General features: G+C 49.2%; 1 protein-coding gene across 1 annotated transcript; it reads left to right on the forward strand.

Annotated features, from left to right (window-relative positions):
* Positions 1-14,143: 14,143 nt before the first annotated feature.
* On the forward strand, positions 14,144-22,964 carry LOC132206256 (uncharacterized). The gene is made up of 2 exons (XM_059639641.1): positions 14,144-14,279; positions 17,327-22,964. Exon 2 carries the CDS (start codon positions 17,611-17,613, stop codon positions 18,265-18,267), a length of 657 nt encoding a protein of 218 aa, XP_059495624.1. The 5' UTR covers positions 14,144-14,279; positions 17,327-17,610; the 3' UTR covers positions 18,268-22,964.
* The last annotated feature ends 2,356 nt before the right edge of the window (positions 22,965-25,320 follow it).

Below are 25,320 nucleotides of genomic sequence, written 5' to 3' on the forward strand. Positions count from 1 at the left end.
CACAGCAGGCCCAGCAGCATCTCAGGAGCACAAAAGTTGACGTTTCGGGCCTAGACCCTTCATCAGAAAAGGGGGATGGGGTGAGGGTTCTGGAATAAATAGGGAGAGGATGTACCGAGCGGAGGTGTTCTGCAAAGCGGTCCCCAAGCCTCCGCTTGGTTTCCCCCATGCGTTGTATCCGTATGTTGGTGGGGTGGTGTGTGAGAACGAGGGGGGTCCTCTTAGGGCAGTTGTGGCGGGGGCAGGGTGTGAGGGATGTGTTGCGGGCACAACACATCATCCGGATACAACGCATCATCCTCCAACACTTCCGCCATCTACAATCCGACCCCACCACCCAAGACATTTTTCCATCCCCGCCCTTGTCTGCCTTCCGGAGAGACCAATCTCTCCGTGACTCCCTTGTTCGCTCCACACTGCCCTCCAACGCCACCAGACCCGGCACCTTCCCCTGCAACCGCAGGAAGTGCTACACTTGCCCCCACACCTACTCCCTCAGCCCTATCCCAGGCCCCAAGATGACTTACCATATTAAGCAGATGTTCACCTGCACATCTGCCAATGTGGTATATTGTACCAATTGTACCTGGTGTGGCTTCCTCTACATTGGGGAAACCAAGCGGAGGCTTGGGGACCGCTTTGCAGAACACCTCCACTTGGTTCGCAACAAACAACTGCACCTCCCAGTCCCAAACCATTTTGACTCCCCCTCCCATTCTTTTGACGACATGTCCGTCATGGGCCTCCTGCAGTGCCACGAGGATGCCATCCAAAGGTTGCAGGAACAGCAACTCATATTCCGCTTGGGAACCCTGCAGTCCAATGGTATCAATGTGGACTTCACAAGCTTCAAAATCCCCCCTCCCCCCACTGCATCACACAACCAGCCCAGCTCTTCCCCTCTACCCACTGCATCCCAAAACCAGCCCAGCCTGTCTCTGCCTCCCTAACCTGTTCTTCCTCTCACCCATTCCTTCCTCCCAACTCAAGCTGCACCTCCATTTCCTACCTACTAACCTCATCCCACTTCCTTGACCTGTCCGTCTTCCCTGGACTGACCTATCCCCTCCCTACCTCCCCACCTATACTCTCCTCTTCACCTATCTTCTTTTCTCTCCATCTTCGGTCCGCCTCCCCCTCTCTCCCTATTTATTCCAGTTCCCTCTCCCCATCCCCCTCTCTGATGAAGGGTCTAGGGCCGAAATGTCAGCTTTTGTGCTCCTGAGATGCTGCTTGGCCAGCTGTGTTCATCCAGCTTCACACTTTAGTGTCCTTTTTCTAAGTAATTGCTTGGTTTTGCTCAAAACCCATTCTAAGCTGACCTTCACCAGTAGAGAGGGCATTTCTCTTCAAAATTATTAATTGTCTCCACAGCTGTTGTTGTACCTTTGACAACAAAAACAAAGTTGCTGGAAAAGCTCAGCAGGTCTGGCAGCATCTGCGAAGGAGAAAACAGAGTTAACATTTTGGTTTGGGTGACCCTTCCTTAGAACTGATGACCACTCTCTCCGTGACTCTGTTGTCTGCTCCACACTCCCCTCCAGCCCCACCACACCCGGCACTTTTCCCTGCAACTGCAGGAAGTGCTACACTTGCCCCTACATCTCCACCCCTCACCCCCATCCCAGGCCCCAGGAAGACTTTCCACATCAAACAGATGTTTACCTGCACATCTGCTAATGTGGTATATGGTATCTGCTGCTCCAGATGTGGCCCCCTCTACATCGGGGAAACTAAACGGAGGCTTGGGGACCGCTTTGTAGAACACCTCCGCTCAGTTCGCAATAAACAACTGCACCTCCCAGTGGCAAACCATTTCAACTCTCCCTCCCATTCCTTAGACAGCATGTCCATCCTGGGCCTCCTGCAGTGCCATAATGATACCACCCAAAGGTTGCAGGAACAGGACCTCATATTTTGCTTGGGACCCTGCAGCCCAAGGGTATCAATGTGAACTTCACATGCTTCAAAATCTACCACCACCCCGCCACAGCATCCCAAAACCAGCCCATCTTGTCACCGCCTCCCTCACCTGTCCTTCCTCCCACCTATCCCCTCTTCCCACTTCAAGCCCCGCGCCCCTCTCCAAACTACTAGCCTCATCCCACTCCCTTGACCTGTCCATCTTCCCTTGGCTGACCTATCCCCTCCCTAACTCCCCACCTATGCTCACCTTTACTGGTTCCATCCCTGCCTCTTTGAGCTGTCTGTCTCCTCTCACCCTATCTTCTCCTCTATCCATCTTCTATCTGGCTCCCCCTCTCTCCCCATTTATTTCAGTACCACCTTCCCCTCCCCAATTTCTGAAAAAGGGTCTCGGCTCAAAACATCAGCTTTTCTGCACCTCTGATGCTGCTTGGCTTGCTGTGTTCATCCAGCTTCACACAATGAGGTGTGTAATGGCAGGCTATGTGGTAACAAAGCCTGGTGTGTGGTGTTGGGGGCTGGGACATGGGAGTGTTTGGGCCCTAAAATTATTGAACTCAGTATTGAGTCCAGAGGGCTGCAGGGTCCCCAAGCACAAAATGAGGTGTTGTTCCTCCAGAGATAATTGGAACTGCAGATGCTGGAGAATCCGAGATAACAAAGTGTGGAAGCGGATGAACACAGCAGGTCAAGCAGCATCTTAGGAGCACAAAAGTTGACGTTTTGAGCCTAGACCCTTCACGAAACATCAGCTTTTGTGCTCCTAAGATGCTGCTGGGCCTGCTGTGTTCATCCAGCTCCACACTCTGTCATCTCTGTTGTTCCTCCAGCTTGCGTTGGGCTTCACTGGAACACTGTAGCAAGTTGTTGTATCTTTGTTCATTTTCTGTTCCTCCACACCCAGCCGCCTGTGATCCCTTCCCACTCTGGACCTCACCGATTCTCTACGTTGTTTTCAATATCGGATTGTGGAATGTCACCAAAATTGGGTCATGGAGTGAGCTGAATCTGAATCTTCATTTTAAGTCATGCATTCAAAAAACACTCATGAATTCATGTCAAAAATATGAAGACAATCTTCTGAATTGCTACAACTGCCATATGATAACTATATACTATATACTATAACTATGTTACTGACACTGAGGAAACAAAGACTGGGTGTTTGATACTGCTCACAACTCATGCTTATTTTGGATTGAAGTTTATTTGAGGCGATGTAAAAACGGATTGCAATGGTACAAGTCAAACAAACAGCAACAAAACATTTTATAAGCGGGTGTTTCCCGAAAAGCAAGTTGTCACGTACTTTCTGAAGTGATGATGAGTACACTTAGGAGAAGAAGTGGGTTGAGGAAGCCATGTGTTTGGTTTTTCACATTGCATAGCAAACAGATACAATCACAACATCTAAAAGGCGCCTGGATCGGTTCGTGAAAGGGAAGGGTACAGAGGGATAAGGGCCAAATGCTGGCAGATGGGACTGAATTGATTAGCTTAATTAATTAGATTCGGATATCTGGCTGGCGTTGACAAGTTAGACTGTAGGGCCTGTTTCGTGCTGCACATGTCTATGGCTCTATTCACAGGACGGGAGAATCCAGCAGAAAGACAGCAGCTATGGCGCATGTCTGTACTAAGTGGCAGAGATAATGGGAACTGCAGATGCTGGAGAATCCAAGATAACAAATTGTGAAGTTGGATGAACACAGCAGGCCAAGCAGCATCTCAGGAGCACGAAAGCTGACATTTTGGGCCTAGACCCTTCATCCTCTCCTATGTCCTCCTTCATCCTCTTCCTATATCAGGCTAACTTGTACTTAATGCAATACTCTAAAAGTGGACGAACAAATGCAACATGACATCCGAACTCCCATACACAATGCACTACTAAAGTACGACATAGATAACAAAGTGTGGAGCTGGATGAACACAGCAGGCCCAGGAGCAGGAAGGCTTACATTACTCCAGGATAATAAAATGTGAGGCTGGATGAACACAGCAGGCCCAGCAGCATCTCAGGAGCACAAAAGCTGACGTTTCGGGCCTAGACCCTTCATCAGAGAGGGGGATGGGGTGAGGGTTCTGGAATGAATAGGGAGAGAGGGGGAGGCGGACCGAAGATGGAGAGAAAAGAAGATGGGTGGAGAGGAGAGTATAGGTGGGGAGGTAGGGAGCAGTAGGTATCGCGTCTCCCGCATTTCCTGCAATGCCCTTGACCACGTCTCCTGCATTTCCCGCAACCCATCCCTCACACCCCGCCCCCGCCACAACCGCCCAAAGAGGATCCCCCTCGTTCTCACATACCACCCCACCAACCTCCAGATACAACGCATCATCCTCCGACACTTCCGTCATCTACAATCCGACCCCACCACCCAAGACATTTTTCCATCCCCACCCCTGTCTGCTTTCCGGAGAGACCACTCTCTCCGTGACTCCCTTGTTCGCTCCACCACTGCCCTCCAACCCCACCACACCCGACACCTTCCCCTGCAACCGCAGGAAATGCTACACTTGCCCCCACACCTCCTCCCTCACCCCTATCCCAGGCCCCAAGATGACTTTCCACATTAAGCAGAGGTTCACCTGCACATCTGCCAATGTGGTATACTGTATCCATTGTACCCGGTGTGGCCTCCTCTACATTGGGGAAACCAAGCGGAGGCTTGGGGACCGCTTGCAGAACACCTCCCAGTTGCAAACCATTTCCACTCCCCCTCCCATTCCTTAGATGACATGTCCATCATGGGCCTCCTGCAGTGCCACAATGATGCCAGCCGAAGATTGCAAGGACAGCAACTCATATTCCGCTTGGGAACCCTGCAGCCCAATGGTATCAATGTGGACTTCACCAGTTTCAAAATCTCCCCTCCCTCCACTGCATCCCAAAACCAGCCCAGTTCGTCCCCTCCCCCCATTGCATCACACAACCAGCCCAGCTCATCCCCTCCCCCCACCGCATCCCAAAACCAGCCCAGCCTGTCTCTGCTTCCCTAACCTGTTCTTCCTCTCACCCATCCCTTCCTCCCACCCCAAGCTGCACCTCCATTTCCTACCTACCAACCTCATCCCACCTCCTTGACCTGTCCATCTTCTCTGGATTGACCTATCCCCTCCCTACCTCCTCACCTATACTCTCCTCTCTACCTATCTTCTTTTCTCTCCATCTTCGGTTCGCCTCCCCCTCTCTCCCTATTTAATCCAGTTCCCTCTCCGCATACCCCTCTCTGATGAAGGGGCTAGGCCCGAAACGTCAGCTTTTGTGCTCCTGAGATGCTGCTTGGCCTGCTGTGTTCATCCAGCCTCACATTTTATTATCCCTCTTATCTCTACAATGTTGAGTCCCCAACTCTGCTTTGGATCCCCGATCCGTAGGTCTCCAACCTACGGAGTCACGGCACCAAATGAAAATCTCGACCCCGGTGGAGTGTCTTGATTCTGCAATTGGTCAATGAGCACTCGTAATCTTTCTGGCTTTTTAGGACTTTACCCTTTATTTCTTCATACGGCCGGGCACAGATCATTCGGAAAGCACAGAAGCTGAGTACTTCTGCATTCCTCAGAGGAGCTGCACCCCACAGGTTAATACAAAGACATTTTTATACTTTTCTTAAAGCAGGGTACATGGCGTGATCGCATAGTGTATTCAAACAATTACCGATCAATACATTGTATTGCTTCATTGACAGTTACTTAATCCAATAGTATTAACTGGTAAACTACTTATGTTACAATGCTTAGGTTATTTTTTGTCTCGCCATACAGCGCCACAACATTTGCAACCGAAGGTCAGTTAGAATGGGTAGCACTACATTGTCTTTTAATTACTGCATTATTTATGCAGCTCTAGCAGAATTCACAGTTCCCAGGCTAGAAGCCATTTTTGTTGCGCTAACTTGCACTGAGAAGCCATCTTGCGCCTGTATCCAAGTTTCAGTTTCTCAAAGGGGCTTTAGTGGGCGGGGGTTGGAAGGTGAGCAGATAGATAGAGGCACGTCCTAGAGAGAGAGAGATTGACAGTTAGGCTGATAAAGGTGTGGATGATAGAAAGCCAGAGAGAAAGAAAAGCTGATTATGGGGACAATGAGAGGGTGAGATTGGGTTGGCGGTGCCAAAAGCAGACCATGTCATGACAGGGATAATGGGAACTGCAGATGCTGGAGAATCCAAGGTAACAAAGTGTGAAGCTGGATGAACACAGCAGGCCAAGCAGCATCTCAGGAGCACAAAAGCTGACGTTTCGGGCCTAGAAGAGTCAAGGCCCGAAACGTCCACTTTTGTGCTCCTGAGATGCTGCTTGGCCTGCTGTGTTCATCCAGCTCCACACTTTGTCATCTTGGGAACTGAGATGCTGTTCTTGCAGCTTGTGCTGAGCTTCGCTGGAGCTCTGCAGCAAGCCCGAGACAGAGATATTGGTGGAACCGATGGATTCCCTTTATCAGAATGAAGTGATACGTTTTGGAAGGAACAGCAATATAAAATAAAGGTTTACATTGTAAAATTAGTATGGGGAGGGAGGAAATTGGTTTCGGTGAGGAGTCCAGGTTGGAAAACAGTTCATAAAGAACACGCTTTAGAACTGCAGACCTGGAGCACAAGGTGAGATGGTTGAACTTTCTTAAGACTGGCTCAGTCTTGCACAAATATGTAGCTCTCTATTCCGACTTGCAGCAGAGATGTGCGGTTGCAGAAATAATGCTCCTCAGGCCATGAATCCTGCTCAGCTGCTATTCAGTGGCTGACCTGTGACCCATAACGCCACGTTGACCCGATATCTCTCACTACCTCTGGGTTAACAGACGCCTATCAGTCTCTGAAGTCAGAGCCGGAGACCTCACAAACAGAGCCTTCGATCCAACTCGTTCTGCGCCCATCAGGTTTCCCAAGTTAAACATAGTCCCGTTTACAAAAGAATTCCAAACTCCTGCCGCTTTGTGCGTGTGCTAGAGATCTTCCGGAGGATTTTTGTAGGTCCCCCTCCTGTTGGAGACTGTTGTTGGGGGGGGGGGGGGGCGTTGTGGTTTAGGACATTTGAGAGATGGTGGGTACAGTTCTCAGTCCATCATCTCAATAGGCCGCCTCGAGGTTCTCCAACACTTCAGCCCAGGTTAGTAGAACCTTTCGGTGGCTCCAGTTGGATGTCCCCCGGAGCTGGGCATGATGGTATTCCTTTCCCCTCTGCCTCACCACCTCCTGGGCCGAAGCCTCCAGCTTAACCAGATCCGCGGGGGTGAAGGGCTCATCTTGTACCAACTCCTGCACCAGCCTCAGCGTCTGGAGGTAGCCGATGCCATCCTTGCGCCAGATGTAGGGCCAGTCTAGGATGTGGGTGCCCTCTCTGCGTGCCCGCTGCAGGTCGTTCCTCCAGCGCTGCAAAGTGCCCTGATAGCCCCGGACGCGGTGTAGCACCAAGAAGAAAGTCTCGAAGAAGAGATGCTCGTCATTTCTGTTGCCCTCTTCGCCGCTCTCCGCCGTACAAACGTTCAGGTTTCTGCAGACTCTTGCTGAAGTCGGTGGGGTGACCGCTCTGGGAGTGGGAGCCTCAATGGGCACCGGGTCGCAGGAATCGGACTTACTCCACTTACAGCCCATGTCGGCTTCTGGCTGCCTGCGTCCCTACCGTTTCGAGCTCGCAGTGCCTCCCCGCCTCGGCTGGGACACCTCTCTTAAGTCCGAGACGGGAGTTCAGTTTCGATTTCCTCCGGGCTCCCTGCTTTCGCACTTGACTGTCGTCAGCAGCGACCCAATTCAAACAGTAACCCAATAAAAGCCAAAAGAACAGCGGGCGCTCTAAAGCCGGAACTGGAACAAAGTTGCTGGACGAAGGTCTGGCAGCATCTCCTGTGGAGGAGAAAGCAGAGTTAACGTTTCGGGTGCGGTGACCCTTCCTCAGAACTGATGATGACTACAAAACGTCAGTTTATTTTGTTGTCAATTCAGACAGTTCCTCCTTTCGCTTTTACTCTGTCCTCACGTTTCCGAAAACCCCCCACCCCCCCCCCCTCCCCCGCCCTCAGCTCTCACTTCCCAACCTCCTTTCCCCGTTTCCCGGCACCTCTCATCGCAGCAAACCACCCAAACCTACCAACCCCCATCCCACAACTCTACCCATTCTAGCTTTCCCTTCAACCCCTCCATTCAATCAGCTCCTCACTCCCCCCTCCACTGTACTCATTCTGTCCATGCTTACTCACCACACCTCCCCAGCCTCTTCATTCTCTCCACTCCACCTTTTTTCTCATTCCCTCCACCCGCAATACTCCTATAGCTATGCTCATTCTCTCCATGCCCACTCCCCCAGTGCTATAAGCGATAACACAGTGTAGAGCTGGATGAATACAGCAGGCCAAGCAGCATCAGAGGAGGGGGAAAGCTAGCTTTTTGGGCCTGTACCTGCTTTCCCCCATCCACACTCCCTGGGCACCTCACGTCCTCACTGAGTCCCACCCAGTGTCAGGAAACATCCAGTTAGACATGCACCAAAATTGTTTACAAGTCTGGACTAAAGTCGTGGAAAACCTCAAGATGACCCATGAAAAGGGACTGTAAGCTGTACCCACACTCTCTCAAATTTACCCCTCTTGGGGGGTGTTTGGGCAGGGGGCAGGGAGGTTTACGAAATCCTCCTGAAAACCCTGGCACAAGTTTGAAATTCTTTTGTGAACGGGTTGAATTTATCTTGGAAAACCTGCTCGAAGCGAACAAGTTGGAACAAAGGCTCTGTATCTGTTCTGCACAACTCTATAACTCTATGATTAATAGAAAAGAGTAAAGTATCTAGGTTAGCTTGATGGGAGTGTGAGCTGTGAGGAGGGCACTTAGCAGCTACTAAAGGGATAAATGCAGGTGAAAGGTGATGAGATGGACAAATGGAAGACAGAAGATAGCGTGGGAAAATATGCACTCAGTCACTGTGGTAGGAAGTATGGACAATAAAAATACTGCCTGAAAGGCATAAAATGTTTAAATGATTGAAGAGACCTTGGAATAATCACACAATGAGTCCAAAACTGCAGAGAATAGGTTTAAGGTGAGAGGGGAAAGATTTAAAAGGGACCTGGGTGACAACTTGTTTCACACAGAGGACGGTGCGTGTATGGAATGAGCTGCCAGAGGAAGTGGTGGAGGCTGGTTCAGTTACAACATTTAAAAAGCACCTGGATGGGTACATGAATAGGAAAGGTTTGGAGGGATATGGGCCAGATGGTGGCAAATGGGATTGGATTAATTTAGGATATTTGGTCAGCATGGACGAGTTGGACCAAAGGGTCTGCTTCTGTGCTGTACAAGCCAGTGGCCCTATGACTGCAGTTTGCAGACACTGTGAGCAAGAAGGAAGTAAATGGCATCTTGGTGTGTATTCCAAGACAATTGGATTACAAAGATGAAAAAAATCCCTTTGGTGAGACCGTATCTGGAATATCGTGCACAGTTGCATTCTTCATTTTTGAGGAAGGACACATTTGCCTGGGAGGTATGCAGCACATGATCATGAGCTTGGTCTTGAGGCTGAGGGAGGCGGGGGTTGTCTTCTTCACAAGCAGCTGTGTATATTGGGTCTCCCGGAGTTCAGAGATGATTCCATTGAAACACACAAGACTCTGAAGGGGTTTGACGAGGTAGATATTGACCAGAGATCGTAGACCCAAACTCTCTCAGGGTAAGAAGGTGTGAAGCTGGATGAACACAGCAGGCCAAGCAGCATCTTAGGAGCACAAAAGCTGACATTTCGGGCCTTGACCCTTACTTTGTGTTCAACTGATTTTTTAAAAGAAACATTCACTCATGGGATGTGGATATTGTTGGCTCCGTCAATATTTTCCCATTCCTAATTTTTTTTTCAAAAATATACTTTGTTCATAAAAAAAATCTTTGAATGCATAGGTAGTCACAAATGCAATTTGGTTCTGCACAGTTGCATAACAAGTAAACTAACAAAACTTTTGGGCTTCATCTGTATCCACAAAAGCACAGACCTCGCGTACATACAATACCGGTATTTACAAATATTTGACACACCAAGATCCAATAACTGAATGGACCCCAATTTACCTTCAGCGGGAAGACCTCAGATGGTGGGCCTTTCCCCTCTGCCCCTTGGCAGCAGCTCTCCCAAACTTTAGTTCGTCCCTCAGCACATAGACCTGGACCTTGGAAGGTGCCAGTCTGCAACACAAGGTTGGGGTCAACTCCTTGTTCTGGTGGTGAGATGTCTTTTGAACTACTGCAGTCAACGGAGTTTAAGGACACCCATAATCAATTATTCTTTTTTAAAGGATTGTGTGTGGACATCTGACTAGATTTCACACGATACTTAAGAATGTAATTCATGTGGTGTGTAAGGACTGTGTCTTTTGCTTTTTGTGTTTTATTTTTAATGAGAAAGAGGCATCTTGAAGCCAATGTTTGAAGGGATGGTTACATGTTTGTTAGGTGAGTAACCAGGTCCAATTGCAGACTTCGTGTAAACACTGTTTCTATGAGCAGTAATTAAAGAGATTGCAGAAAAATTGGAGCCAATGAGTTTCTATATACAGATGCCAGTGTTGGCAATAAGAAACAGATTTGTCTATAGTCTCAGTGATAATGGGAACTGCAGATGCTGGAGAATCCAAGATAATAAAATGTGAGGCTGGATGAACACAGCAGGCCCAGCAGCATCTCAGGAGCACAAAAGCTGACGTTTCGGGCCTAGACCCTTCATCAGAGGGGTCTAGGCCCGAAACGATGAAGGGTCTAGGCCCGAAACGTCAGCTTTTGTGCTCCTGAGATGCTGCTGGGCCTGCTGTGTTCATCCAGCCTCACATTTTATTATCTTTGTCTATAGTCTAGTGACCAGCTATGAGTGTATGCATAGATAAGAGGGCATTTATAAGGAAATTAACACTAATTAATAGCACCATTCATAACTTATTAAGTTCAAATGCAAGAAGATCTGGACAATATCCAGATTTTGGGCTGACAAGTGTCAAGTAACATTCATGCCACACAAATGCCAGGCTATGATCTTCAACAATAAGAGACAATCTAACCACTACCCCTTGAAAATGAATCGTATTCCTATCACTGAATCCCCCACTATCAACATCCTGGGCGTTATCATTGACCAGAAACTCAGCTGGACTCACCACATAAACACAGTGGCTACAAGAGCAGAGGAGAGATTAGAAATACTGTGCATATGTAATCAAAGCTGTATTGACGACATGCTTGAATGATCACAAGCAGTTGTCTCTGAGTGTTCAAATCCAGGCATTGGCTATTTGATCTCATTTAGACCCTGCTTCCTGAGCTAAAGAATCCTGAGCTAGGGGTTTGATATTCACATGACCCATTGCTTGGTTTAAATATTTGTAGAAATGAAGCTTCTAAACCTATGCATTGTGCGTGTGTCTGTCTGTGTATTGGCGGGGTGGGAAGGCTGACTATGTGTCTGTGTGTGTAAGTCTATTGAATAGGGGCCGTGCTCTCTGTGCGTCTGTATGTAGGTGGGGTGGAGGGCGTGCTGTGTGCATGTGTGCCTGTGGCTATGCACGTGTGTAACTGTGGGGATGTGTCTGTAGCTCTACCTGGGTGTAGCTAAAAAAAATCTAAAAAACCGTGGAGGCTGAAAATCAGGAACAAAAACAGAAATTGCTGTAAAAATGCAAAGAAGGGTCACTGAAACTGATCTGTTAACTCTGCTTTCCACAGATGCTGCCAGGCCTGCTGAATCTTTGAAGCAATTTCTGTTTTTGTGTATGTGTGTAGCTGTATATGTGTGTATCTGTAATGTGTATGTGCTTACGTGTGTGAGTGGCTGAGGTGTGTGTGCAGCAGTGATAAACCCTTTCGGGAGAATGTGTGTCAACAAATGATGCTTCTGCTGTAAAAGGAGCAAGAATATCTGCAGCTAGAGATTTTGCAGAAAGGCTAACTGATTACATCTGAACATGGTCTCTGAAAAATGACATTTTGGCCTCATCAGTGTCAAACCACTCTGAGGACAGGGAGGAGCACAGAAGAATTACAGGGTTCAGTCTCAATCCCTGGCCTGTCCCAGTGGATTATCATTAATATCAGCTACATACCTGTGTGTTGAGGGGTAACAGGAGAGCTTTGCAGGTTGTTCTATGGGGAAGAAGGGGGTCTGGGGAGAGGAGGCAGATGAGGACGGCCTGTTGTTTCATGTTAGTGGGGACAGGATGGATGGTGTGTTTGGGGGAGTAATCAAACACATTTAGATTTGGGGACAGACAAGCGGTTTGACCTCCCTGAGAATCAATGGATGAGCGGAGTAAGCGGACATGCGGAATTTGAAGCTGAAGTTTGCGTTGGAGATAATAGGAACTGCTGGGAGCAGTCTCGAGGTGCTCTCATTTCTGGCGTTCCAGATAAAAGTCAGGAGCCAGCTACCTCCTGGCGTGTTCCCCAGTCAGTAAGCCGGGAGTATCGACATCCTTTCGCCCTTCCCCAGCTAAACCAACTAACTCCACTAAGGTCAGTCATTGAATATCCCTGGGGGGGCGGGGGGGCGTGATTTTTCTGGAACAGGCCCAGGCAGAAACACCTGGGATTTATAATATATATTCCACCTGATATTAACCTGAGCGGTGGCCCTAGTTTAAGATTGCTCCTATATCTCACAAGACAGGATCAAGACGAGAGGCCGTTCAGCCCTTCGAACCTGCTCTGCTGCTGCCCAGTGGTTGGTCTGTGACCTGTCGTTCCCTGCTCCTGGAGGGAGGATCTGGCCAGGAGCTGTCCAAAATATTCCCATTCTGCTCCTACATCAGAATCTCTGTCTGTCCGGATGCATCTGATCAGGCTTCTCTCAATCCCCTCTAAGAGCTGGTTTCTGTTTCTCGATGCCAGCTAATGGTCTCTTTTGCTTTCCGAAGACGATCTGTACCTCCGTGGAGCTGGGGGAGGAGGCAGAGAGCTGAGAATATCCCCGTTCAATGTCTCCCCACTCCTGCTCTCTCTCTCTCTCTCTCTCCCTCTCGCCCTTTCCCCTTCACCCGTTCAGCACCCCTCAGTTTTCTATCCATAGCTCACTTTTTGCATTCCCCCGCTCTCCGGAAGTTTAAACAAATCTCGACCCATTCCTTCGAGCCGCTTAAACAGACAAAAAAAATGCGAAATCTGAAGCAAGATCAGAAATTTATGGAGAAAATCAGCAAGTCTGGCAGCATTTGTGAGGAGTAAATATCTCGGGTCCAGCGACCCTTCTTCGGGACTGATCGGAGCTGGGAAAAGGTGGGTATATATGTTGGAGATTGTGTGGGGGATGTGTAGAGGAAGGAATGAACAATAAGTTCACAGTGGCAACAACTTCATAAACGGAGGAAAGATTTTTATTCTTGAAACCCACCACTCCTTTCCATTCCGCACTGGGAAGAGGGTGCATGATACCTTTAATGAATTAATTTGTGGGATGTGGGTGATGCTGGCTATGCTATGCATTTAATTCCCATCCCTAATTAAGGCTTTCGAGTCAACCACAATGCAATCGGTCCAGAGTCACATATAGGCCAGACTGGGTAGTTCCTTAAAGAACATGAGTGAACCAGTAGGGACTTTGCTGACAAATGAAATAGTTTTATGGTCATCGTTAGTAAATCCAGACGTTTTAAAAGTGAATTTAAACGTCACTGTCTGATGGTGGGATTCGAACCTCAGAACGTTGTCTGGGTCGACAGGCTTAACAGTCTAGCAATGCACTTAAGCCAAGGGGTGTAACTGAATTTTACTTTGTCACAAATTGTGACGTTTTGCATTTTGGTACAACAAACAGAGATGGCACTGAGATAACGGGAACTGCAGATGCTGGAGAATCCGCGATGACAAAGGGTGGGGCTGGATGAACACAGCTGCTTATCTGGCGTTTCGGGCCTAGACCCTTCATGCAGTTTATAGTACGGCCTTCGGTCGCGTAGTTGACCCGAGGGGCTTAGGGATTCAGGTACATAATTCTTTTAAATTTGTGTCACGTATAGACAGGGTGGTTAAAAAGGCATTTAGCGCGCTTGCCTTTATTGCTCAGTCATTTGAGTATAGGAGGAAGTCATGTTGATGTTGTACAGGACACTGGTGAGGCCTCTTCTAGAATACTGTGTCCACTTCTGATCAGTCAGCTTTAGGAAAGATATTATTAAGCTGGAGAGAGCTCAAAAGCGATTTACCAGGATGTCGACAGATATGGAAGGTATGAGTTATAAAGACAGGCTGGGACTTTCTGCACCAGAACATCAGAGGCTCAGAGGTGATCTCATGGAAGTTTATAAAACCATAAGATGTATAGATAGGGTTAATAGCTGTTGTCTTTTCCCTAGGATGGGCAACTTCAAGACTGGGAGCACACTTTTAAGGTGAGAGGAGAAAGCTTTAAAAAAGACATGGGGGGGCTTTTTTTTTACACAGAGGGTGGTTCGCACTTGGAATGAACATCCTGAAGAAATGGTGGATGTGGGTACAATTACAACGTTTAAAAGATAAGTATATATGGATGGGACAGGTTTGGAGGGATATGGGCTTAGTTTCGTTTAAGATGATGTTCAACATGGACTGATTGGACTGAAGGATCAGTTTCCATGCTGTATGACCCCATGGCTATAACAGTGTAGAAATAGCAAATGATTGCTGAGCAGAAAGGTGGACTGGATGGACAGCATAGGGCTTCATTGTCAGCAACAGGTCATGAAAACCCTCATTGTCTTCATGTGACATAGCTTTCAGAAGGCCCGAAGGCAAAGAATGAACGGTTTACAACTGTATCGGTGTTTCATTGGTCCGTAACGCTAAGATTCTGCTGACTGATTTTTAAGATGTACTCTGCAACACAACTTTATTGTGATATTTGATTACTTCAAACAGTAACACTTCTCTAGGATTCAGAAGGTTAAGGGATAATCTGATTGAAATCTTCAAGGTATTAACTGGAAATAACAGGGTAGATAAACTATTTCTACTAGTTGCCAATTCTAGAACGAGGGGCTTAGTCTGAGAATTAGGTCCAAATCAAAAAGTTGATTGGATTTTTTGATGAGGTGACCAGTTGTTGAAGGACTAGATGAACAGTATGAATTCAATGCAGTCTCATTAGACTTCAGCAGGGCTTTTCATGAGGTGCTGCATTTGGGAGACTGACAGTGAAGGTAAAACCCCTTGGGATCCAGGGCTAACTGGATCCAGAATTGGCAAAGTGGCAGGAAGCAGAGGGTGCTGGTGGTGTGCTGTGCTTTTGTGACTGGAAGCTTGTGTCCAATGAGATTCCACAGGGATCAGCATTGGAGCCCCTGCTTTTTGGTGTATTTTATGATTTCAACTTGAATGCAGGAGGGTTGGTCATTGAGTGCGCCAACGACACAAAAATTGATGGGCGGTAAAAAGTGAGGAGGATAGTTTTCACTTACACATGGGCTGATCAGTGGAACTCCACATCTTCCATTTCAGAGGGTGGGGCACGAAAGTTTTGCAAACATCATTGGCTGTAGGGAGATTGACATTTTCTGTGGGGCTTGAGACGAGACAGGAGTCCTCAATGTTTCCCAAAGTTTTGTTTCACCTATCTTGCAGTGAGCCCAGCGGTTTTAACAGATCAACTTCAGACTGCCCTGCATTAGATCTCGTGTCCTTAAGTGAGCGCCTTCTCTCATGCCCTAATCCCAAATCCACACACACCAGATTGTCAGCTATTAGTGATCCCCAATGAGTCCACCCAAGATTGACTTCTACCCATTCCATTGTCTGCTCAACTCTTGTTTTCCCCCACTCTCTGGGTTTCACCTCCACCCATCCTTTACTCCATTCCCCCCCCGACCCTTTGAGGTGACATTTTCCCACTACGCACCCCCCCCCCCACCATCTTCCCCAACTGAGACTGACTTCCCTAGGATCAGGTGATGAATCTGCTGGTCGGGGTGAGGGAGGTGCAGGGAGTGGAATTGCGGGCCATTCTACTGATCCAGGCAGGAACCCCATTGGATCAGATGGAAACACCAGTTCATATTTTACAATCCACCAGATGGTAAACTACAGTGACCTCAATGGAACCTCAGGGTTAAATGTAAAGCCAGCATCAACCTGTCGATGACAAAGTGTGGAGCTGGATGAACACAGCAGGCCAAGCAGCATCTCAGGAGCACAAAAGCTGGCGTTTCGGGCCTGGACCCTTCATCAGGCAGGAGGATGGGGAGAGGTTTCTGGAATAAATAGGGAAGGAGGGGGAGGTGGACCGAAGATGGAGAGAAAAGAAGATAGGTGGAGAGGAGAGTATAGGTGGGGAGGTAGGGAGGGGATAGGTCAGTCCAGGGAAGACAGACAGGTCAAGGAGGTGGGATGAGGTGGTAGGTAGGAAATGGAGGTGCGGCTTGAGGTGGGTGGAAGGGATGGGTGAGAGGAAGAACAGGTTAGGGAAGCAGAGACAGGCTGGGCTGGTTTTGGGATGCAGTGCGGGGAGGGGACAAACTGGGCTGATTTTGTGATGCAGTGGGGGGAGGAGGGGAAGAACTGGGCTGGTTTTGGGATGCGGTGGGGGAAGGGGAGATTTTGAAGCTTGTGAAGTCCACATTGATACCATTGGGCTGCAGTGTTCCCAAGTGGAATATGAGTTGCTGTTCCTGCAACCTTCGGGTGGCATCATTGTGGCACTGCAGGAGGCCCATGATGGACATGTCGTCTGAGGAATGGGAGGGGGAGTTGAAATGGTTTGCGACTGGGAGGTGTAGTTGTTTGTTGCGAACCAACCAGAGTGTTCTGCAAAGCGGTCCCACTGGGTGCAATGGATACAATATACCACATTGGCAGATGTGCAGGTGAACCTCTGCTTAATATGGAAAGTCATCTTGGGGCCTGGGATGGGGGTGAGGGAGGAGGTGTGGGGGCAAGTGTAGCACTTCCTGCGGTTGCAGGGGAAGGTGCCAGATGTGGTGGGGTTGGAGGGGAGTGTGGAGCGGACAAGGGAGTCGTGGAGAGAGTGGTCTCTCCGAAAGGCAGACAAGGGCGGCGATGGAAAAATGGCTTGGGTGGTGGGGTCGGATTGTAGATGGCGGAAGTGTCGGAGGATGATACGTTGTATCCGGATGTTGGTGGGGTGGTATGTGAGAACGAGGGGGATCAACCTGTACCCTGGCTGTGTACCCTAGCTCAGGTTAAAATTGCACCTGTGCCCAGGAAATTGTGAACAAGAGGAGGCCTTTCAGCACCCTTTTTCTAATGAGATTCAATGAGACCATGTTGGGCACATATACCAAACCTTTCCGAACTCCCATCAGCTCTGAAGAAGTGTCGCTCTGAGACTCTGCTTCCTCTCTCTCTCTCTCTCACTCTCTCTCTCTCTCTCTCTCTCTGTCTATGGATGCTTCCAGGCCTGCTGAGCTTCTCCAGCATTTTTTCTGGTTTTGTTCTTGTCTTCCAGGATCCGCATTGTTTTTCCCTTCCTCGCCCGCTCCCCACCTCCCTCCCCTACCACCTCCAACCCCACACCCCTTCCGGAGAGAGTGAATCTGAAAAGTTTCGTTTTTGTACGAGACTTTTGAGATCCGTGCACGTCGAGCCTGCTCAAAATCGAAAGTGCAAGCTGACACAGAGGAAAACGAATCACCGTGTGAGAGTAAAACGGCTGGGCTGTGGAGGGATTGGGAAGGAAGGACGGTGTCCGCTCTCTTAACAGCGCGGGGTTGGCCCGGCGGGTAGCCGAGAATGGGCTGTAACTGGAGCCAGCTCTGTGGAGATCCGTCCTCGGACCCCGAGCCCATCGTGGTCCCCTCTCCCACAGCGGGGACCTTACCGCCTGTCGCCAGCGTCCAGCCTGTTACGCGCGGCTACCGGGAGCCGAGCAATGGACACGACCCCCAGTCAATCGCGAATTGGCTGCTGTACGGGAGTCAGGGCTACAGGGAGGTGAGCCAGGAGGAGGAGGAGGAGGAGGAGGACTGGTCTGACCTCGTACGGGAGAGCGGTTGGCAAGGTAAGAAGAATGACGAGCACCTCTTCTTCGAGACTTTCTTCCTGGTGCTACACCGCGTCCGGGGCTATCAGGGCACTTTGCAGCGCTGGAGGAACGACCTGCAGCGGGCACGCAGAGAGGGCACCCACATCCTAGACTGGCCCTACATCTGGCGCAAGGATGGCATCGGCTACCTCCAGACGCTGAGGCTGGTGCAGGAGTTGGTACAAGATGAGCCCTTCACCCCCGCGGATCTGGTTAAGCTGGAGGCTTCGGCGAGGAGGGTGGTGAAGCAGAGGAAGAAGGAATATCATCATGCCCAGCTCCGGGGAAAATCCAATTCGAACCACCAAAAGGTCCTGCAGACCTGGGTTAAGGTGGTGGAAACCCTAGAGTATCATATCTGTTAAAATCGCACCGTGTGAAAATCTGATGAAGGCCACATGCACCATCAACCGTCCCCCACAGTCTCCGAAAACGTCCCCCACCGAACATTTTACTCGGTGCTGCTGAAAGCATTTAATGCCCAAAGATGGAATACTGAAATTTTTGTGCAATGGACCATGAATGTTAAATCAGAGACTGATTAATGTTGGCTAGCCAGTGATAGGAGGATGTGAATAATAATTAAGATGAGGATATAGATCACAGACCAGTCTCAATGCATCCCACCTCCACCCCCTGTTCCCAATTTCCTGGGTACAGGAGCAATTTTAACCAGAGCAGGCCTTTGCATGGCAGACCGGGTACACAGTGATGTTGGCTTTGCATTTAACACTGAGCTCCATTGATGTCACTGGAACCTTATGATCAGTGTAAGCTATCGACTGGTGTTCCACCTGATCCAGTGGGATTCCTGCCTGAACCAGACAAAGCAAAATAACCCCAATCCATGCTAAACCAACCACCTCCCCCCCCGACTCTCTCCGCCCGACCCTACCAGACAGGTTCATGGCCTGATCCTAGGGGAGTCAGCTTGTCTCCGACAGAGAACTGGATGGGGGAAAGGATCTCAACATGCTAGTTGAGGGAATGAGAACATGGGAACAGATCAGGAATTTCCTGACTACTATCCAGTGGGTGACGGGAACATAAGAGAGTGGAGAAGGAGCTGGCCATTCAACCCATCAAGCCTGTTCATTATTCCATGTTTCCTATAAAATTTATATCCTCGAGAGAGGTCAAAAGTATGTCTATCCCAGCCCTCCAGTTGCAGACAGTTCAGGAAAAGTTAATCAGATTAACTCAAAAGGTGAACAGCTTGTCTTATGAGGACAGATTGAGCAGTTTTGGTCTCTGCTCACTAAAGTTTGGAAGAATGAGAGGAAATTTAATTGAAACATAGGAGATGGTCAGGGGTATTGACAGGATAGACATAGAGAGAATGTTTTCTCTTGTAGGGCAACCTAGAATAAAGAGGTCACTATTTTAGGACAAGGCAGTAGCAGATTTAAAACAGAGATGAGGAGGAAATTACTTCCCTCAAACAGTCATGACTCTATTGAATTCAGAGAGACCACCATGCCATCCCACTGAGAGAACACCATGCCAGCCCACTGAGAGACCGCCATGCCAGTGCGCTGAGACACCACCATGCCAGTACACTGAGAGACCATCATGCCAGTGCACTGAGAGATCCCCACACTAGCTCACTGAGAGACTGCCATGCCAGCGCATTGAGAGACCACCATGCCATCCCACTGAGAGACCACTATGCCATCCCACCAAGAGGCCACCATGCCAGCCCACTGAGAGACCACCATGCCAGCCCACTGAGAGACCTTCATGCCAATGCACTGCAAGAGCACCATGCTAGCCCAATGCGAGACTAGCATGCCACAGCACTGCAAGACCAGCATGCCAGCCCACTGAGAGACCACCATGCCAGCCCACTGCGAGACCACCATGCCAGCCCACTGAGAGACCTTCATGCCAATGCACTGCGAGACCACCATGCCAGCCCACTGCGAGATCATCATGCCACAGCACTGCAAGACCAGCATGCCAGCCCACTGCGAGATCACCATGCCAGCGCACTGCGAGACCAGCATGCCAGCACACTGTGGGACCAGCATGCGAGACCAGCATGCCAGCCCACTGAGCAACAACCATGCCAGCCCACTGTGAGACCACCATGCCAGCCCACTGAGAGACCACTATGCCAGCACACTGCGAGACCACCATGCCAGCACACTGTGGGACCAGCATGCCAGCGCACTGAGAGACCAGCATGCGAGACCAGCATGCCAGCCCACTGAGCAACAACCATGCCAGCCCACTGAGAGACCACTATGCCAGCCCACTGCAAGACCACCATACCAGCGCACTGAGAGACCACCATGCCAGCGCACTGAGAGATCCCTATGCCAGTCCACTGAGAGACCACCACACCATCCCACCGAGAGACCACCATGTCAACCCACTGAGAGACCACCATGCTAGCCCACTGAGAGACCAACATGCCAGCCCACTGAGAGTCCACCATGCCATCCCACTGAGAGGTCACTATGCCATCCCACCAAGAGGCCACCATGCCAGCCCACTGAGAGACCACCATGACAGCCCACTGCAAGGCCACCATGCCAGCCCACTGCAAGGCCACCATGCCAGCCCACTGAGCAACAACCATGCCAGCCCACTGCGAGACCATCATGCCAGCGCACTGCAAGACCAGCATGCCAGCCCACTGTGAGACCACCATGCCAGCTCAGTGAGATATCACCATGCCAGCGCAGTGAGAGACTGTTACACAGGGCTGAGAGATCGCCATGCCAGCGCACTGAGAGACCACCATGCCAGCCCACTGAGAGACCACCATACGATCTCACTGAGAGACCACCATGCCAACCCACTGCGAGACCACCATGCCAGCCCACTGAGAGACCACCATGCCAGCTCAGTGAGATATCACCATGCCAGCGCAGTGAGAGACTGTTACACAGGGCTGAGAGATCGCCATGCCAGCGCACTGAGAGACCACCATGCCAGCCCACTGAGAGACCACCATACGATCTCACTGAGAGACCACCATGCCAACCCACTGCGAGACCACCATGCCAGCCCACTGAGAGACCACCATGCTAGCGCACTGAGAGACCACCATGCCAGCACAGTGAGAGACCACCATGCCAGGCAGTGAGAGACCACCATCCCAGCACAGTGAGAGACTGTTAGACAGGGCTGAGAGATCGCCATGCCAGCTTAAGAGGCTGTCACACTGGGGCAAGCTTACGCCAAGAATCTAGGCCCACAAAGGTGAAAAAGACACACAGAAGAGAAAGAAAGTGCGAGGAAAAAATCAAAAGAAATGGTCAGAGCGGGTGAGCTCTATCTGTTGATTCCTACTCCTTGTCGTGGCTAGGCCATTGCTCTTTTCGCTGATAGTTCTGCATTCGGCAGCGCTGTCTGCAAAGTACATGCAGAGCTTACAATAAGAGGGTTACTAAAAAGAGAGAGATTTGTTCCTGTGACAACTGGCCATTGATACTCACTGATAACCAAAAGGAGTTTCCGCCTTTCATGGTCAAAAGCAATCAAGGTGTAATAGAGGCACTTAGAAACTCTTACAACATTTTTTTTCTATTCATCTGTGGGATGTGAGCGTGGCTGGCCAGCCAGCATTTCTTGCTCGTCCCTAGTTGCCCTTCTGAAGGTGGTGGTGAGGTGCCTTCTTTAACCGCTGCATGAACCCTGCTGTGGGCTGACCCACAATGCCATTAGGGAGGGAATTCCAGGACTTTGACCCAGCAACAGTGAAGGAACGGTGATGTATTACCAAGTCAGGATGGTGAGTGGCTTGGAGGGGAACTTGCAGGGGGTAGTGTTCCCATATGCCTGCTGCCCTTGTCCTTCTGGATGGCAGTGGTCGTGGGTTTGGAAGGTGCTGTCCAAGGATTTTTGGTGAATTTCTGCAGTGCATCTTGTAGATAGCACACACTGCTGCTACTGAGTGTCGGTGATGGAGGGAGGGGATGCTTATGGATGTGGTGCCAATCAAGCGGCTGCTTTGTCCTGAATGGTGTCAAGCTTCTTGAGTGTTGTTGGGGCTGCCCCCATCCAGGCAAGTGGGGAGTATCCCATCACACTCCTGAGTTGTATCTTGTAGATGGTAGACAGGCTTTGAGGAGAGTTACTTGCTGCAGTATTCCTAGCTTCTGGCCTGCTCTTGTAACCACTGTGTTAGACCAGTTGACTTTCTGGTCAATGATAACACCCAAGATGTTGATAGTGGGGAATTCAATGATGGTAACACCATTGAATGTCAAGGGATGGTAGTTATATTGTCTCTTAGTGGTGATGGTCATAGCCTGGTGTATGTGTGGTGAGAATATCACTTGCCACTTGTCAGCCCAAGCCTGGATATTGTCCAGATCTTGTTGCATGTGAACATGGACTGCTTCAGTGTCTGAGGAGTCACAAATGATGCTGAACATTGTGTAATCATTGGCGAACATCCCCACCTCTGACCTCGTGATGGAGGGAAGGTCATTGATGAAGCAGCTGAAGATGGTTGGGCCTAGGACACGACCCTGAGACACCACCCTTGTGCACAATCAGTTTGACTCTCCCCTTTTCTATGCGGCAGTTACCAGAAGTCTTGCAGATTTCATCTTCAGATTCAGTTAATCTAGTACTTCTTTGAGACATTTGGAGCAGCATGGTAGCTCAGTGATTAGCACTGGTGCTTCACAGCGCCAGGGGCCCAGGTTCATTTCCACCCTCGGGTGACTGTCTGTTGGGTTTGCACATTCTCCCCCTGTCTGTGTGGGTTTCCTCCCATGGTCCAAAGATGTGCAGGTGAGGTGGATTATCCATGCTAAATATGGGCCATCCCCATGGTGCTCAGGGATGTGTAGATTCGGGGCATGGGACTGTGTGCTCCAAGGGTCAGTGTGGAATCGTTGGGCTGAAGGGCCTGTTTCCACACTGTAGGGATACTGTGATTATTTTACAAACAAATGCACTTTGTTAGCCCTGTTAAGGGGTTAGAAAAGCAATTACTTTCTGCATTATTGCACTATCTTAGAAATAAAGTGTCACTCAGCTGTAATGAACAACCTTGGACCTTTGGCAATCTAAATGAGAAGTAGCAGCCAGTGACTGTATTAGAGGTAGCTCAATGTTCTGTAATTGAAGAGCAAGTAGTTTATGATACTTTAACTGTTAATTTGTTAATTAATTAAAGCTTGTTTATTAATTTTTACCAAAATGTTGCAATAGCTGCCTTTTTTTTGGAAGTCATTTGAGAAACTGGCAGCGAGAATGGAAGAGACAAGTTCACCTCCAGCTGACTGTTAACACCCAAGACTGTCCTTGCAATCGAGCACAGCCATGGGACACTGGTCACTTTGGGAAAGGATACGAGATACGGCATTGCGTTACAGTGAGAGATGGTGTGTGCTAGCCCCAACATGAAGGCCTATTCCCCCCATCTACCCTAATACTGGTAGCAGTGTCCCATTAACTAAAACCCATTCTAACCACACCAGTCTCTGAGGCATATATTTGTTTTTATTTATCCGAAACCTGCCTGCTTATGGTTCGCATAATAAACCCAATAGGATCGCCTTGGATGTTCTGCTTCTGAATCTAGATCCCAAATGCTCAAGTTCTTTGAGCAGGACCTCCTTTCTAGTCCTATCAACGCTAGTGGTGCCAACATGCGCCAATTGGATCCCACCCGCTCACCGCCCCCGCCCCACCCCTCACTCCAAGTTCTTCTTCAGCCCTGAGAGAATGGCAAGGGAATACACAATGAATGGTAAGGTGCTGGGAAGCACCAAGGATCAGAGGGGCTATGATGTGCATGCACACAGGGGCAGGTCGAAAAGTGGTTAAGAAGACATAAGGGATACTTACCTTTATTAAACCAGGATGCTGAAGTGTTTCACTGACGATGAGAGTTTGGGCAGGCTGGGGATGTTTTCTTGGAGCAGAAGAGACTGAAGGGGATCGTAATTTGAGATGTACAAATTTACGCGTGGCATAGATAGGGAGGCAGGAAGGAACGTTCTTGGTGGAGGAGCTAATGACCGGGAAGGTATAGGTTTAAGGAAAGGGACAGAAGGTTTAGAGGAGATTTGAGGATGAATATTTTCACCGAGCAGGTGGTGGGAATATGTAACTCACTGCGTGCAAAGGCTGCGAGGACAGAAACCCTCATGACATTGAAGAAGTATTCACATGCGCACTTGCGATGCCAAGGCTACAGGCCAAGAGCTGGCAAATGGGATTAGAATAGTTAGGTATTTGTTTTGTGGGCAGCACAGAGTTGATGGGCTGAAGGCCCTTTTTCTGTGCTGTAGACCACTCTGACAGTATTTGGACAATGCTGATCTTGACCTTTCAGCTCCCCTCTTTCTTGCTTTGGCCCCAACCACACCCAGGACCCCAGGCCCTTCCTCATTTCTCTCGCCTAAGCACCAGGCTCCCGTCCCCCACTCCTCTTGCAACCCCAAACCACAACAGCCTGTAACTCCGCATTGCCATTCCTGAGTCTCTACACAATCTGTCACTCTACTTCTCCCTTCCCTCCCTCATGCCTCCAAGTTCAACAAGAAAATCTAGAATCAGATTGCTCAAGATTCCCAGCCGTTGTTGACTTCATCTTGGAGTTGGGTTTAAAAATGTTAATTAAAAACATAAGCGCACTCCAGCGTCAGGAACCCCACACCCCTGATCAATTCCTGAGTGACTATTAGCACGGTAATGAGGAACTCCAGTGACCCATGCCACAATTCACTGGGTTCGGTATAGTCAGGCTTAACTCTCCTTGGAGCCATCACAAAAAGAAAGTGCACAGAGTTACCGAATGTTACCTTGTGTGAACGCGTGCATTCATTGAAAAAGCACAGACCAGGTTTCTTTCCTGAACAAGAATGACTATCTATTAAAAGTATTTGGAATCTAGCGACAGGTAAACAGTTATAAACCATCAGTATGTAACATTACGCATTAAAATCCCATTATAAACTCCACCCACCAAACACCTTCCCCCTTCTACACACACAGGGGAAAATATAATGTGGACAGAGGGAAAACTGGGAAATTAGTTTGCAAGATCTGTCAAGTTGTTTCTTACTGGTCAGAGAAGTCCTTTGCTGCTTTCCCTTTCCAAAGCCTTCCACTGGTTTTTAAAAGGCACAGGGTGGCTGGTTTTACTTCCTCTGAAAAGTCACAGCCCACAGCAACTGCTGCAGGAAATATAAACTGGTTTTCTTCAGGTTTAAAGTGGGTTTTGACTGCGGAAAACAGCAAGGCAGCTCCTGAGCCAATTAAGATCTGATCTTGCCTCGCTCTGTATCTTTACCCCAGCTCCAAGCAAATCAGTTACATGAGAAACCTGTTACATAGTTGGTTGCCTTTGTCATCAATGACTGGTCACTGGTCCATTGATCCCTTAGTATCAACGAAAGCTCCATTGAATACAGAACCTCTCAGCTTGTCGCAGAGAATCACCAGGA

Source organism: Stegostoma tigrinum, chromosome 34, assembly GCF_030684315.1.
Source record: "Stegostoma tigrinum isolate sSteTig4 chromosome 34, sSteTig4.hap1, whole genome shotgun sequence".
Classification (NCBI taxonomy): Eukaryota; Metazoa; Chordata; class Chondrichthyes; order Orectolobiformes; family Stegostomatidae; genus Stegostoma; species Stegostoma tigrinum.